Source organism: Pezoporus wallicus, unplaced genomic scaffold, assembly GCF_028554395.1.
Source record: "Pezoporus wallicus isolate ANWC-B61680 ecotype Strahan unplaced genomic scaffold, APGP_CSIRO_Pwel_v1 contig_7545, whole genome shotgun sequence".
Classification (NCBI taxonomy): domain Eukaryota; kingdom Metazoa; phylum Chordata; class Aves; order Psittaciformes; family Psittacidae; genus Pezoporus; species Pezoporus wallicus.
In genome coordinates, this window is record NW_026642398.1 from 6,205,781 (window position 1) to 6,221,834 (window position 16,054).

At 36.2% G+C, this 16,054-nt stretch overlaps 1 protein-coding gene across 5 annotated transcripts in view; it reads right to left on the reverse strand.

Annotated features, from left to right (window-relative positions):
• The window catches only part of EFR3A (EFR3 homolog A), a 75,757-nt gene that overhangs the window by 41,569 nt on the left and 18,134 nt on the right, over positions 1–16,054 (reverse strand). For 2 of the 5 annotated variants that reach the window (XM_057429836.1, XM_057429835.1), the window contains 4 exons: positions 12,248–12,324; positions 10,387–10,514; positions 9,471–9,621; positions 354–475 (listed from right to left, as the gene is read on the reverse strand). In XM_057429836.1, the coding sequence (XP_057285819.1) occupies positions 354–475; positions 9,471–9,621; positions 10,387–10,514; positions 12,248–12,324 (478 nt within the window). Of the gene's footprint in view, positions 1–353; positions 476–9,470; positions 9,622–10,386; positions 10,515–12,247; positions 12,325–15,854; positions 16,036–16,054 lie in introns of those variants that run through there. The other 3 variants (XM_057429833.1, XM_057429834.1, XM_057429832.1) reach the window with 3 other exon arrangements.

The following is a 16,054-nucleotide window of genomic DNA, read 5'->3' on the forward strand; positions in this document are numbered from 1 at the left end:
TGAGAATTCAATTTTAATGAGTAATTCTCAAATAGCAGACTCAAAACATGCTTTTGCTATTCATATGAGTAGCCCCATTAATTTCTCAAAGGAGTTATGCAACTTGCACACATTTACAATAATAAGTAGAGCCTTTCTGGAGAGCAATTATTCAGGCAAAATTCCACTTAAATATTCCAGGAGGTTCAGCCACCTCAGATTTGCAATATTTAAATTTGCTATTTAAAAAGTCAGGCTTTTATTTTCTTCCCTATGGAATGAAATAATCCACTAAGTATCACAAGAAAGCTGTACTATAGACTATATTAACATGTTAAGACAGTTTTCTTTAAGACATACAGAATGGCACTTACTCGGTTTGTGTTTCTGGATCATGGTCACATGAATGACACATGGCACTGAATCGAGACACAAAGAAGTCATAGCGTCTGTGGTATGAAGGTGTGTCTTCCTCAATGTTGGCAAATTTGACAAACTGGAAAAAAAAATACATTAAAAAAAGCTTTCAATACTGAATTCCCCAAAAAGCATAATGAATACTGAGCTTCATTTAAGAAGTAACATAAAACATCGCATTAGGAAAGAACCCAGATCTGACAACACTTAAGTATCTCACTGCAGAGAAAAAGTTAAATTGGACAGCTTTCCTTTTAAAGCCTTTCCACTGGAACTTCATTTAGATCATCAGGAAAGGTGCAACTTCATGAGATACAACATGCTATGCAATACAGAAACATCTAACACCTCAATAGTGAGGGCCACCAGTTCACTGAATCACAGAATCATTTAGGTTGGAAAAGAGCCTTAGGATCATCAAGTCCAACCCTTTAACCCATCACTGCCAAGTCCACCATTAGACCATGTCCCCAGGTGCCACATCTATGCATCTTTTAAATACTTCCAGAGATGGTGACTGCACCACTTTCCTGGGCAGCCTGTTCCAGTGCTTGAAAACCCTGTCAGGGGAAAAAAAAAAACATTTCCCAATATCCAATCTAAACCTCCCCTAGTGCAACTTGAGGACATTTCCTCCTGTTCCTACTGCTTGTTACCTGTGAAAAGAGACCGACCCCACCTTGCTACAACCTCCTTTCAGGGAGTTGCAGACAGCAGCCCAAGCAATCAACGAGTACACTATCACTAGCAGGTTAACTAGCAACATTCTGACTTATCAAAATGCAAGGGAATAAACTTGGAGGCATCTGTCAATTCTGTCTATCTTTACAAAAGGGAAGAGGTGGAGTCAGGGAATTAGAACCCAGTCAACTTTAATTCCATTCGCAGAAAGACATTTAAAAGAAAAATCCAATTTGCAAACATCTACAAAGTAATGAAAGGGTAAGTAACAGTCAACATGGATTTGTCAAGAACAAATTGTATCAACCCACTCCAAATTATCCCTATGACAGGGAAATAGATTTTGTAAATCCAGATGAAGCAGCATCTGTCATATCTTAACTTTAGTGATACTGTGACAAAAAAATACAAAAAATCCTAGAAGGAAAGCTAGAAAAACAGTGTCAAAAGAGCACTCACGTAAGGCAGATGCAAAAGGGTTTGGAAAAAATACAGAAACACTTGTGACATCAAACTACAAAAATGTATTGAGTGAACTTCTGAGGGGGCCTGTCTGTACACAGTTACACTAGAAAATCAGATGACAGAGTGGGCTCATCAAATGTGCAAAGAACACTAAGCTGGCCAGAGCTGCAGGCACATTTGATGCCTGGTTCTTGACAAACTGGAAATAGGACCTGAAAAATCAAGAAAGCAATTTAGGAATGGCAAATGCAAAATGTCATTTTAAGACAGCTGCACAAATACAAGCCAGACACAGCTGAACACAGAAAAGAAACTTAGGGTTATAATAAGCTGCACCTTCACAGAAATCAATGCCATTGTAATGGCATGAAAAAGAAAACAATATTGTGATACATTTGTATCCATGACACCTATGAAGAAATTTTTTGCCACCTAATTTGCACTAAGCCCTTAGATGAAGTATTGCACCCAGCTGGGGCATCACAGCTGAATATAGTGATTAACTGATGCAGTCCTTCAATTATTCAAGGGATGAACAAAGCTTTAGATAAACACCTTTTAAAACAGACCAAAAGCCATTAAATTATCTAGTCTAGAGCTGCCTAAAAGGTTTTAGTCTTACAAAGTACATAAGACAGCTTTAAAAAGAAAAGAAATAAATGTTTTTCTTTGTCCAATAGAGATAGAAAAACCAATGATAGGCTGACGCTGAAGCGAAGGCTGCCTAAGTCAGACATTAAAAACCTCTTCTTTCTAAAGAGAGCAGACTGCCAAAAGACCTTTTGGGTTCTCCATCACAGACAGTTTTAAGAACTACAGAAGGAATTAAAAAGGGAAAGGAAAGGTTGAACAGTGCTGGTTCTGCCCTGAAGCAGAGAGCTGTCCCATTTAGATTCCTCAGCTTTTCCCCACCCAGTATTCTTCCTGCCAACTGCGAAGCACAGGCTGAGGCATTTCTTGTGCACTTTCCAAGATGTAGAACCTGCTTTTATCAGCACGTTACCCACATTCAACTAGAGAAGTCCAAATCACTTCAGCACAATCTGATTTGTGGGTAGTTTTCAACCTGAAAGTGAAAGCTGTGTATTTCAGAAAAAAAACAAAATTACCCTATTTTTTCTACTTTTTTTTAGTCTTTTTTTCCTGTTTTATGTAGAACACATATCCATTTCAACAGCACTAACAGTTCACCCACTGAAAGCTACAAGAACAGCTGAAAATTATACAGTTTGTAAAACTATACTCTCAGCCATCACTGAGAAAAGGAGCAAAATTGTGTAATACTAATCCATTTTACATATCCTTCTGTAGCGATTATCCTGTACAGTCAAGTGGTGACAGACACTGAAACCCCAACTCTGTACAGACTACTGCCACAGTCTGAAAGACAATCAGCACAAAAACAGAAACCATACATGATTTTCAATGCAGCGAGTTACAAAAATGATCACTGACTTCTCAAGATGTCTTACCTAGAATCTCACTGGTTTGTTTCACAGAATTGTCAATTACAAAACAGAAATAGATTTTCTAAAGTTTTTTGAAGAGAGGAACCTAATTAGTCTCTACGATTTCATAAAGCACAATGTCCAGGGGTAAAAAACCCCAAGTTAAATATGATCTTAGTATTTTCCAGACATTCAAGTGTTCCAGTCTACAACAGATTCACCCAGCAAACTTCCAAAAAAGTATGTAAAAGAATAAAAGAAAAAAGTTTAAAGAAACACAATACTGTAGGAGTGGCTGTGAAAATATTAATTCCTCCAGCATTTAATATTAGCATATTAATATTTTCTAAAACACAAAATTATTTGATTGACAGGGTCTTCCAACATGAAAATTTAATCCAACTCTATTAGCTGTTTTGCTAGAAGAAAGATTTATTGCATCAAGAAACTGCTTTGTAAGGATAAATGACAATTTTAGAAAATAAAGTGGGAGGGTCTCTCTCCCTATGGACATTTTCCCTGTATCATGATGTAGCCTTGTAGCAGGGAAACAAGCACCCAGAAGTTATACCCCTCAAAATGGCACACACATTAAAACGTCCAGAAAGGGCAAAACTTCTTTTATTTCCTCATGTATATAACAAAACAATTTCACCCACTGAACACAAAGCATTGCTGAAGCATACTCCAGGATTAGCATTTAGATGACTGAACATCTAGGCCACAGGCAAGCTTAATTGTAACAACAGTTTTGAGTTGCACTGTTAATTCAACACAGTATATAATTCCATTCCATTATAGAAATTTGTAGTTGTTTCAGTACATTTTAGCCTACAATTTCTCCTTGCTTATCAGTGGTGCTCCTGAACTGTTGCTGCTGTTCAATAAATATTTTACTCCTAAACACCTAGGATACTTTCAACCATACTTCAAATATAAAAATTATTCCACCTAAAAAAGGACAAAACTCTTATGAAAGTCCAAGCACTTGCCTAGGATATACTTAGAAAGCTTTTAGAGATGTAAACATGTCATTCAGCCACAGTAAATGCTGGCAATCACCCACTGGTAATTTATGGCAGTTTTACCAGTACAAGCATCTTCTGTATTTGTACAATACTGAAGGTACAAAAAGGAACTGACATTGGTAATATCTTATTTCTATTAATTTTGAAATCAATAAAAGTCAATCAGTATGAAACCATAGAGATCTATCATGAAATAAAGAAGAAACATATTATCTATTCAGAAGATGTCTGTTCCAGTCTGAATCAAGAAAGTTGGATATTACCAGGAAGACAGAGATTGTGTGAGTCCTCTAAGTAAATCAAGCAAGTTCTTAAATTAAATTTCTAAGGACATAATTTCTTATATGTATTTCTACTGCCTTATCACTCTCATGTAGCAAGTACAGAAGGAGAAAAATCATAACTTTAATGGAGCCTGGATGTCTTTAAAGAAGGTCAGGTTTTGGGGGCAATTCAGGAACAATCAGCATGCATCATATTTGAGTTACAGTTATGGTATTTAAAGTATCTCCCTGAAAAAAAAACAGTAGGCTGGATCTGAGCAGTAGTTTTTTTGTTATATTTGAGCTCCCAGTCTGTCTTCCACAGACTGCATTTTTCACAGATTTCAGATGGAGGAAAGGGAGCGCTGATACTGAGCTAGTAGATAAAACTACTGTATTTCATTCGTAGAAAACTATCACATACAGAAATATAACATCCTATAAGCAGGAGACTCTTCTAAACTTCACAGGACAGCATTAATAAGTGTGTGAATACATGCATGTGCTTCACCAAAATATACAAACAAGACAAACACTTCCACTTTTCTAAACAGGAAAGTTTCAAACACCATATTCATGCATTAACTTCACAAATCCAGTATTAAAATGATCACAAATAATCAGATAGACAGGTCAGCTGACACTGCTCATTTTGAGTTTTATCAGCATAAGATGAATAGTTTAACTTTCTATTTTTACTTCATGCCACTTGGATGAAAATTATCCTGAATGCAACATGTACACTTGTGTAACAAAGCCACTAATGGTGTCTGGGCTCACAAGACACTTAGTAAGTGGGGCTATGAAACTGCAAGACCAGAGAGCATGAAGTGGGGAAAGCAATACGTAACTGTGACTGACCCTAACAGGACTGTCTGAAGTGACTTATTCAGCATCACTTAAATTCTAGTAGATGCAGACAGAATTTAGAAGATAATTTAATAACCTAAAGGATGAGAAAGAGTGCTTTGTGTACTTCTTTCACTTTGTACCTTTAACTAATGTAAAAAAAAGATGAAGCAGGGATCCTAGAGATTAAATAGCTCTATTGTATATTAAATCAGCACAGGTTGAGAATTGTGCTTGCACAGCCTGGAGAACAGAATGCTCCAGAGAGATCTCAGAGTAGCTTCTGGTACCTAAAGGGGTCCTTGAACAGACAGGACTTTCATCAACCTGGTCTAGTGGAAGGTGTACTTGCCCACAGCAAGGGGCTGGAACTACATGATCTTTAAGGTCCCTTCCAACCCAAAACATTGTGTGATCCTACGAATTCCACGTTGGTCATGGAATGAAAGAAACACCTTGTAACAAAGGTAAATTTCCATCACATACTTCTACATCACTATACTGCAGACAAACAAGACAAAGAAATAAGTAATCTACTGGGAATATTTATCCTGACATTCCTTAATTTCACAGTCTTGACATTTTCTACTATTTTTACATACACACGTATTTCAATTCCACCAAAACCAACTGCTTTTATAAGCCAACATTAATAAAGACAGAAATCTTGTTATATCAGGCACTGCTCATTTCTCTGCTTAGGATACTGCTTGTCTTCTTCTGAATAAGAAGTTATGACAACCAGCAAAACAAGTCACCTTCTCATGCACAGAAAGGCAAACACTATCACTGCTGGTATCATTATTTCACTGCTCCCGAGAAGAAAGTGCCCTTCTTAAAAAAAAGCACCCAAATAACTAAAGAAAGCATTTATGGTAAATTTAAAGTTTGGTAATACTGGGTTCTACGTATGACTGCTATTTTTTAGATGAAAAAACAATATTTTACTATCAAAATACAAAGAAGAATTCACCCCATCAGCATTCCAAATTAACTTAAAATGGTTTGTATTCAACCGAGTTTTCCCAACACAGTTTAAGATGACACTTTTACTAAATGATACACCCTATTGTAACTGACCAGCTGCTCACTAAAAACATTTTCTGGACCCTCCTGAAAAAAACTGGCAAAAAAATTAAAAATATTAAAAAAATTCTCTCTCATCACAAAAATTTTGACCACAAGTTCAAAGATTTTTCACCCCTGGACAGGAAGAGCAAACATAATTAATTCATTCTATCCTATTAATATAACCACTATAGATCTAAGCAACACAATTATTTGTACATGAGAGACACGTTTTCCATAATCATCAGTTACTGAAATTCTGCAAAACAGAGAGAGAGAAATTTAGCATTGCCATAAGCTCCTATGTAACTTACTGCCATCAGCCTTCAGATTCTGCAATACTTAAGCCAAGGAAATCTCACTTACCCCACCACATTCTTTCAGTTTCCTCACCAGCATATGCTTTCCTAGCACATGGTTAATAAAAATATCTTCCAAGATAGAAAAAGCCATTTTGAACTTCATAGACACTGCCAATTTGAAATCTGGTCTACATAAAAAAAAAAAGTAGCACTGTTCAACATGTAACAGGTTGTCCAAGGAAGTGGTAAATGCACCATCCCTGGCTGTGCGCAAGGCCAGGCTGGACTGAGACTTGGGCATCATGGTCTAGGGCGAGGCATCCCTGCCCATAGCAGGGGGGTTGGAATTAGATGACCTTAAGGTCCTTTCCAGCCCTAACTGTACTATGATTCTATGAGACCTCATAGCAGACTTGCAGTATCTGAAGGGGGCCTATAGGGATGCTGGGGAGGGACTCTTCGTTAGGGACTGTAGTGACAGGACAAGGGGTAACGGGTTAAAACTTAAACAGGGGAAGTTTAGATTGGATATAACAAGGAAATTCTTTCCTGTTATGGCGGTGAGGCACTGGAATAGGTTGCCCAGAGAAGAGGTTGTGAATGCTCAATCCCTGGCAGGGTTCAAGGCCAGGTTGGACGAGACCTTGGGTGAAAATCTGTGGTGAGGTGTCCCTGCCCATGGCACGGGGGCTGGAACTAGATGATCTTAAGGTCCTTTCTAACCCTAACTATTCTATGATTCTATATGCACTATTGAATTTCAAAGTATCTGCCTATATAGATTTATAATTTTTTATTAAAAAAAATAAAATCATTGCTGCTGCAAGAAATAAACTTAACTTACAAATGCAATATAGAAAAAGGTAATAGAAATTAATTATATGTAACCTGAAGATCAGGCATAAAACTACATAAATGAAAAACAAACAATTTATCTGTGATGAAAACATCACTGCCTTTCTGAAGTGATGAGAGCTTTCCAGTGAATCTCTGAAAGCCAGCTTTGGGATGGAAAATAAAGATCACCTTATAGCCACAATCTTACTCCACAACTTCTTAAGTGTAAGGGGACTATAAATTTGTATTGATCTGAAATTGAGTTTAACCTAAGAGTATTATGGAAACTTTCTAAAGGTTGCCTGACTTTTATCAGCTTAAAGACTTTTACTTTATATACGATTTATTCTTCTCTTCAGTACACATTTCCACTCCAAAGTGGTGCACCAGAATAACTACAGCATGTGAAATATTATTGAGTGCCTCTATCTCTACTCTTTTTGTTGTTTATTTCCTTCAGGAAGAGAGGAAAAAATAAGAGGCTAAATGTGATGGGAAACTTACACTAAGTCTAACAAAATTTATTTAAGAGCACAGTAGGTCAGTGTCCTTGGTAACAGACAAGCTGCCAGTGCCAATACACTTTGCTCCTCTTCAGTCAACACAAATAGAATCCATCTTTTCATCTATTAGGGAAATTAGCACAATTAGGCTGAAATTAGCTGTGGGATACTGCTGAAGAACCTCACAGATCCACTCTCCTCACAGAATCCCAACACCTTATTTAGGAAAAAGTAACAATTTTTGGTAACTGAGTTTTGTAACAGATAAACACAAATTAGCTCCTAATTTAGGAAGTCCATTAATCTGCTTTGCTTATAAAAGACTTCATTAGGAACGGACAGGAATATCAAAGAAATTACCATGAGGTGGAGTTCTGGTCAACAGAATCCTATTAGAAGTGACTTACATCTTGTACAATGAAGTGGAGGTTGGTAATAACTGTTTGCCACCATGGATTTTAAACAACTGGGAAGTGATGCACATCTTGCTATTTGGCAGCCCAGGAATAGTTCCAAAGCTATTTCCTTTAAGAGATCTCACTGAGGCATTATACAAAACAAATTGAAAGAAGTAGGGTAGTTTGGCTCAAATGTATTAAATAAATCTCTCTCTATATATATGTGTGTGTATAAAATGAAATGAGATATATGTATCCTTATTACCGTCAGTAAAGCTGTTATTTTGGGGGAGAAGGGGACACTCCTGCACCAGAGCAAGAACACTGCGTTTCACCACAATAAGGAATTCTGCTTCAGAGTAGCACCACTCTACGATGCCCTCCCATCTCCCCAAATTGCAACTCTGTTTTATTCCATGAACTGGAAATCATGCCCAAATGAAAGCCCAACTGTTTTACAGGCTCCAGAAACCCTGACACTGCTAACAATGGCATTATTTGTTTACTCATGTAAAAGCATTCAAACAGAGTTAAAATAGTCCACATCACAATCCAGGAACTTGCGAAATTTGTACTGCACCACCTGGGAAATACAGCAGTTAGAAGGCAAGTGTTACAGAACTAGAATACTGATTGCAACCACCACTCTATTTGGAAAATCAGATCTCCAAATCTTCATTTTGACACTTTTACTTATGCCCGTTAAGCCTGGATCTGAATCCTGAAATATTTAAGCTACTAATGGTGAGGTTGTAACACTGAATATTTTAACCCCCTGGCTACTTTTCAGCTAATAGGAATCCTTCTGTGTAGTGTCAGTGCTGTGGAGAAGGATGTTATGCCCTCCTTCCTACACCTTTGCTCTCACTGCTGGAGAGTTAAAAAAAAAAAAACAAACCCACCACTCTCTTACCTACACAATGTGTCCAGGAGATCTGTTTAAAGATCCAAAATATGAACTCTCAAACCAGTTTTCCTGTTCCTTCCAGACAAAATTATTTCTGCAGGGGATGAGCCCAGACACCAAAAGACATTTTATAGACTGGAAGGAAACAGAGTCTGCTTCCAGCTGGTGTCTGGTCTGTGTTTGGGCCAAATGGTATACGCTTACACATACAGAAGCTTCTCAATTCATGGTAACTAGCAAATATTTTGTGACTTCTGAAACCACTTTCCCATAGCAAATAAGCAAAGCTTTACTCTGATTTGATTCAGCATCTCAATTTACTTACAGAATTAGTTCCAAGAACTTGAAGCTTTGGTTCTCCTGATTCCAAAAGCTTGGCCACCATATGAAGAAAACTTTCCACAAAGGGCTTTATGCTTTGAGAATGGCAAGCCATTAGGAGCTGGTCTAATGCCTCCATGGCAATTAAAACATACCTGAAAAATAATAAGACATACATAAAGACGTGCTACATGTATCATTACTGCAATTAGCTCAAGTTAGGTCCTTAGTACAGCAAAACTTAGAAAAGAAAGAACAGAAGGTGTAGATATCCCGCTGTCTAAAAATTGAAGTTACTGGTATTTCCTACATTCATTTTTCTTTTCTTTTTTCTTCTTTGTTTTTGGGGGGAGGCAGGCAGCAGTGAAATGAGTGTTTTTAAAAGGGATGTCATAATACTTGGTAACAGAGTAAATATAGTCCAGTTATCTTTCCTACCACATTTTATTTTAACTTCTAAATTCCAGCTTTCTAGTCTGCAGATCCTCCTTCTATCCAAATCGCAGTCTGGAAAGCCATGCCCCTGGACAAGCAAACAACATGCAAAGTAAGTAGAAAAAAAGAGTAAAGAAAGCAGTGACCAAAATTAATTACCCTAAACAATGGACACTTACTCATTCTATAAAGTTTCTGAAAATAGCTTTTGACATCATGGAAAGCCAAAACTGATGGCCTGTGGTGGATGTTGCCTTTCTTTTCCGAATCCTGCTACTTCTTAGACTCAGTATTTTCCTACTCCATTCTCACATTCTTTAAAAATCTTTTCCCTATTTTGACTCCATATTCGTTAAAATTTGAGCTCAAGTAGGACTTAAGAGTATGAAAGTGTTTCAAAGATCCCATTGAAATGCAATTTAGCCAAAAGGGCTGAAAAAACATGTTAACATCTATTTCTAAATGCTGCAACTTATTTCCTTTACCCATAGCGATGTCTGACAACATCTCTGCTCAGTCTCTCTGCTAGGTAAGCGCCGATTCGATCCAGCTTTTCTGGCGCAGACACTGCATAGAAAGTCAGCTTCTCCATGTCAGCTTTAACAAGACCATCCTAAAAGCAGACATACAAAATACATAAAGCAAAAAAGTTCACAGAAAGTATAAAGCTTTTGAAGTATTTTTCCTTTTGCCTACTCAACATTTAAAGTTTTGAGCCATACAGATGGGAACAAGCTATTGAAAAAACACCGAACAACCCACAATTTGAGCAAAATTGTCATCAGCTTTGCTACAAAAGTCAGCAACATAAAAAAGTACAATATTTTTTAAAGAAATAAAGCAACTATTTCTCCCATCTTTTTCTGGGGGGATGGGAGGCAACACATGACAGGTATTCAAAAGAAATTATTAGTGAGACATATCGTCAGTTCTAAGACACACTTTTTTCTTATTGGTACAATATAATCTTTTGCTTTTCCCCTTCACCTCCCAGAAAGCATATCTGATGAATAATTTTGACACTACATACAAACAAGATTGCACTTTAAATATTTTATTTGCCAGTGTCATATCTTGGACAAGGCTGACATACAGGGTACCTGAAGAATAACTGTATAGAACAAGAGCAAAGATTAGCATATTAGTTCCAACATGAAATGTTGTATTTTATACAACCCGAGGCTGTAGTTGTAACTACCAAGTAAGAAGGATAAGGCTTTTTGTCTTTTTCTTTGCAAATAAATTACTTTGAAGCTTTTAACACAATCATTAATTAATACATTGTATCGAGCAAGTCTTCTCATGTTTCTCTCTAACACAGGCAAAAACCATCATGGCCTGGCTTCATCCTGCACTAAGCCCATGAACATTAAAAAAAAAAATAGAGCCTAAGGAGTGCCATCTCAGAGCTCCTGAGTCAGACTAAAGCTGTAAGACTACAACTGTAGTAATTCTGGGTGTTTCTAAACCTGTACCAAGCAAGCAGATTAAAACAAATAAATCTATGAAACCATGTTGTTCCATGCCTTCAACACACTGTATCTGCAGAAAACATTTCCCTTGCAGCCAGTAACATACATTTAGAGAGTAATCAGTACTCAGTAACAACATATTTTAAAGAAAAGCCCACATACTTTGTAAACTATAAGGAAAATGTTATACAAATGCTGACTGTTCTGCTTGCTTCTGCTGTAATACAGGAGAACAAGATCTGGTAACACATTTAAAAAACTACTGCAGCCCATACATAAGCTCTTGATCAGTGTGAACCATCACATGGTTATGTACAGATACATGCACTGCTGCTTATTTTCAGAGAGTAAAAACCAGGCTTTAATATAGCACTGAGACTCTTCCAGTGTATATGAGTAACTGGAGAAATTAAAACAAAACAACCAAAAAAACCCCTTTTGGATCACAACAGTCTACAGAACAATAAAAACTTACAGTCAATACATCAAGAGTTAGGAAATTAAAATCTTGTAGAAAATCAGAAAGTGTGCACACCTGCAACCACAGAACTATAAACAGTTCTTAAGTACATACGAAACTAAATGCTACCTCTGTTGCAGAATACCCTGCTTAATTAAATCTCTATTTCTCTGAACAAAACGTCCTAATTTTACTCTTCAATATACACAGCCCTGCTCTGAGAAGAGAATTAGACTAGATGATCTGTAGAGGTTCCTTTCCAGGTAAATTGTTCTGCTAACTTCTATTAAAGCTACAAAGTGCTAAAGCAGAATTTACTGTAAAAAAATTTAAAAAAATTAAAATATAAAGCATTAGTTAGTAATCAATTTTTTTCAAATATCAATCCCTTAAACTTTTAAAGTCATCACTCACTTTTGGATCTTCAGGAAATATGTTGTCTACCAGACGCTTGTAGCGAGGTCTCAAAGCAGCACAGCAGCAACACACTCCTGCAGAGAGATTCACCCAACAGAATTGTTTTAGGAACTCTGGTGTTTTCATTTGAAGTGACTAGCTGACAAGCAAGGAGGAGAAAGAGTGAGTTCAGCTTCTTGTTACTACCAGCAATAAAGCAAAATGAAGGTAATTGAAAACGACTGAGAAGTCAAATAGGCAACGCTACTAATATAACACAAGAGGAAAACATGCAAGCATTTTGGGTACTAGAAATGTACCTGCCATCCTAAAAAATACACAGGCAGAAAGATAAATAAATTTAGTAATATTAAAACCAAGAGTACTTCATTTGCTGTGTCATCTTCATTCTGACTGATCACCATTTCAAAATATATCTAAATGTGTGTTATGTTCACTTTTCCACAAAGTCAACTATGAAGTTTTACAGGCATATATATAAAGCAATAGAAACCACAACATGAAACACTAGCTTCAATATTCCACTATTTCACTGGCCATCAGGCAAAAGACAGTCACTTGGAGAAAGGAATTTTTCTGATCTCAATTCTACTCTACTAATAATACACTTAAAGATCATCAGAACAATACATGGAACTTGCAATTTTATTAAAAGTCTCATACTGCCTGCTTTAAAAAGACAGAATCCTATGGTTTAGCTTTTCTAGCACTCAGGACTACCAGAATATTGAAATAATTCCAGTTTATATTAAAAAATATCACCTGAAGGTAAAAACTCAGTACAAAAAAAAAAATATATAAAAAAGCTTTCAGACACATCATCCAACTATTTCATCAGTGTAGGTTTATTCGAAAGGAATTTAAATGTTTTGACATATCAGGTTTTAAAGGTTCCAGTGGACACGGTATGAGACCAACTCACTGGTCAGGTCTCAGATCAGCTCTGATGCACAAGAGCCACAAAGTAGAAAACAATACTGAGTAATAATACCCAAGTATGCATGCATATCAATGGCTTTCATCAGTCTTCCAAATCTCAATACCCAGTGCATTCAGAGTAGCCAAATATCTTATTACAGGTATCCATTTAGGTACTCAAAAAATCCTAAAATACTTTGCCAAAGACAGTAAAAGCTGTAAAAGCTTTTGCTACAAATCAAAATAGGGAAAAGAATGAAGGGCATCCTGGCACTAACTCTGATGATTACAATTTATCTGCAAACTTTTCACGCTGTGAAGAAATATTAGACAAATACACCAGGACTTGTATTTCTTTACTTCAGATATCCAAGTAACCTTAGTTGTTTTTATGACAAGATTTGACATGAGTAGACATTCTCCCCCTATTCCCCCTGTTTTCTGCTACTACTTGTCTTTTGGACAAAAAAAGGTAATTCTGCTCATAGTCTGACAACTTAATTCTTGCAAATTATTTAATCAAAACCAGTTGTCAAAGATATATATATGAGTTTAAAAGCACACTTTAAGATTTCCTCAGTGGTCTTTTAACTCAGTTCATGAATTAAGAGAGTCATACATTACCAGACTTATAACTTCTATACACAACTATGAAAACAAAAAAACACTCAAAGAATAAACAACTGGAATATTGATATGTTTTGTATGAAAAAGTACTTCATTACTACTGTCAAATTCCTCTTGTGATTCCTGTTGACATCTCGGTGAGGTGTAAGCACTGTAAAAATCTACATTTACTAAAAGCTGCAGGTACAAAGTAGTAAAAATCAAAGCCATTTCATATGCCACTAGAAAATGTAGGTATCAAAAGAGGTTAAAAACCTGCTTGACTTAAAGCAAATGATTCAGTTGCACAAAAACATTCTACTGAGAAGAATGTTGTGCAATACTTTAAAAGTGAAATCATGATAAAAAATGAGTTATTAGTGTATAAGATATCACTCAGTATTGGGAAATTCAAGTAAGATCATCAAAATCCACCAAAACAAGACTTCATCCTGTTAAATGTTTCTTGAGTTAAACACGCAGCTCTGCACCTGGCTCAATACTCTTGGTACTTGTGTCTTCCTACTTGATTTTCTACGTTATGGACCTCTAGCATTGGTCCAGAGCAAACAGTGTAACAAAATATTATTACAACAACTGCAGCAAAATATTTTGCCTCAGCTACCGAAAATGTAACAAGAACAGAAAATACTGTAAAATACTGCATGCAAGACAGAGGCAGTTAAAAAAAAAAAAATCTTTTAGTTTCTTCTTTATGTGACAGAAGAAGAAAATCTTTGCAAAGAACCACAGTTTAAATCTTCAGATGCTCTTTCAGAACTGTGTTAATGACATAAATTTAACATAAAACCTGCATAGAATTACTCCTTCGAGAAGGATAAAGTCTATCAGGTAACAGCACCAACTCGTTCTGGCAGCCGTATCAGACGGTTTCAGTTAATGGAAACTCCATATTGTTCAAATATTGCTCTTCACATTTACGGCACACAGTGAATTTTGCCATAAAGAAAAATGCCTAGCTAAGTATATAATATAAGATTTGACAATTTTCTCTTCTCCCCACACTGGATTTTCACTAGTATCTTTACATGGCTGTGTATTTAACTACAGCATGCTTTACATGAGAAAACCCTAAAGCAAACACAAAACAACAAACTTTTCAAAGAATTCTCTAAAATTAAAATATAAAACCAAAATTAGTATGTTAATGTCATTAAAAGAACTTTCTACATTCAACAGAATTCAAGTATCACAAAGTGAGAGTTAATCTATCAAAGCTTTCAGCCTCCAAAGGTATTATCAGTAGAGAAATTAAAGCAGAGCACTATCAGAAAAATAATGAGGTGACAGACTCCCCAAACAACACAGAAAAAAAGGAAACCAAAGGCAAATCCCAAAACAGTTAACAGTCATTAGATAGATTTTGTGGAAAAAAAATATTAACTATTGCTCAGTTTTGATATAATCAGTTAAGATTAATAAAAACATAGGAATAGGTTAAAAAAGAAGTATGAATATTAAAACCCCAACACATCACACAAAAATCAAGTCTTAACAACATACATTGAAAATAGACTTAAAGAAATAAAACAAAATATAGGAACATTTCACAACATAAACTGGAAAAGATGAATGTTGTAAAAGACGGATAAAAGCTAAGCAATTTAACCCATACAAAAGTTGATCCAGAGCACACATTCGCTTCACACAAATAAGCTGTTTTGTAGGTCTACAGAACGCGGTCACTAAGCCAGGCAAAAGGAACCCACTTCATTTTATGCAGGTTTATCGACGAAAATTCCTATGACAATTTAAGCCTGCTCCCAGAAGACATCTCTGTCATTTTATACAAATAAATATAAAGGATAAAGCAGTATCTACAGAGAAGTTCACACTTACATGATAGTCAACACAGAAGGTTTAAAAAATACTTATTATGGGATTTTCTGAGTTAAAATAGGCACCTTCTCTCCGGCTAAAGGAGTCCCGCAACCTGCACTCCACATGTTAAAAACTGAACATATTTAACCAGCTGTATGGGTTCTTTTTAAACACATTTATTCTACTCAACAGCAGTAAGAAGTAGTCCACGTTATCAGAAAATGGTAATTTCACCTACCCAAACACATACATGGTCTTGGTTCAAAAGCAGAATTATAATCATAGGCTTTTTCTTGCTCAACAGTTGGAACCTGAACATACTGCCTCATCCTGGATATGATCTCACTCCCTGGAAACTCTCCTTTTCAGAAATGTGCTCTCTCACACTAGCACAGCAGCAGTTACTTCAGGCGAGGGCTCTGCAGTACTAGAAGCTTA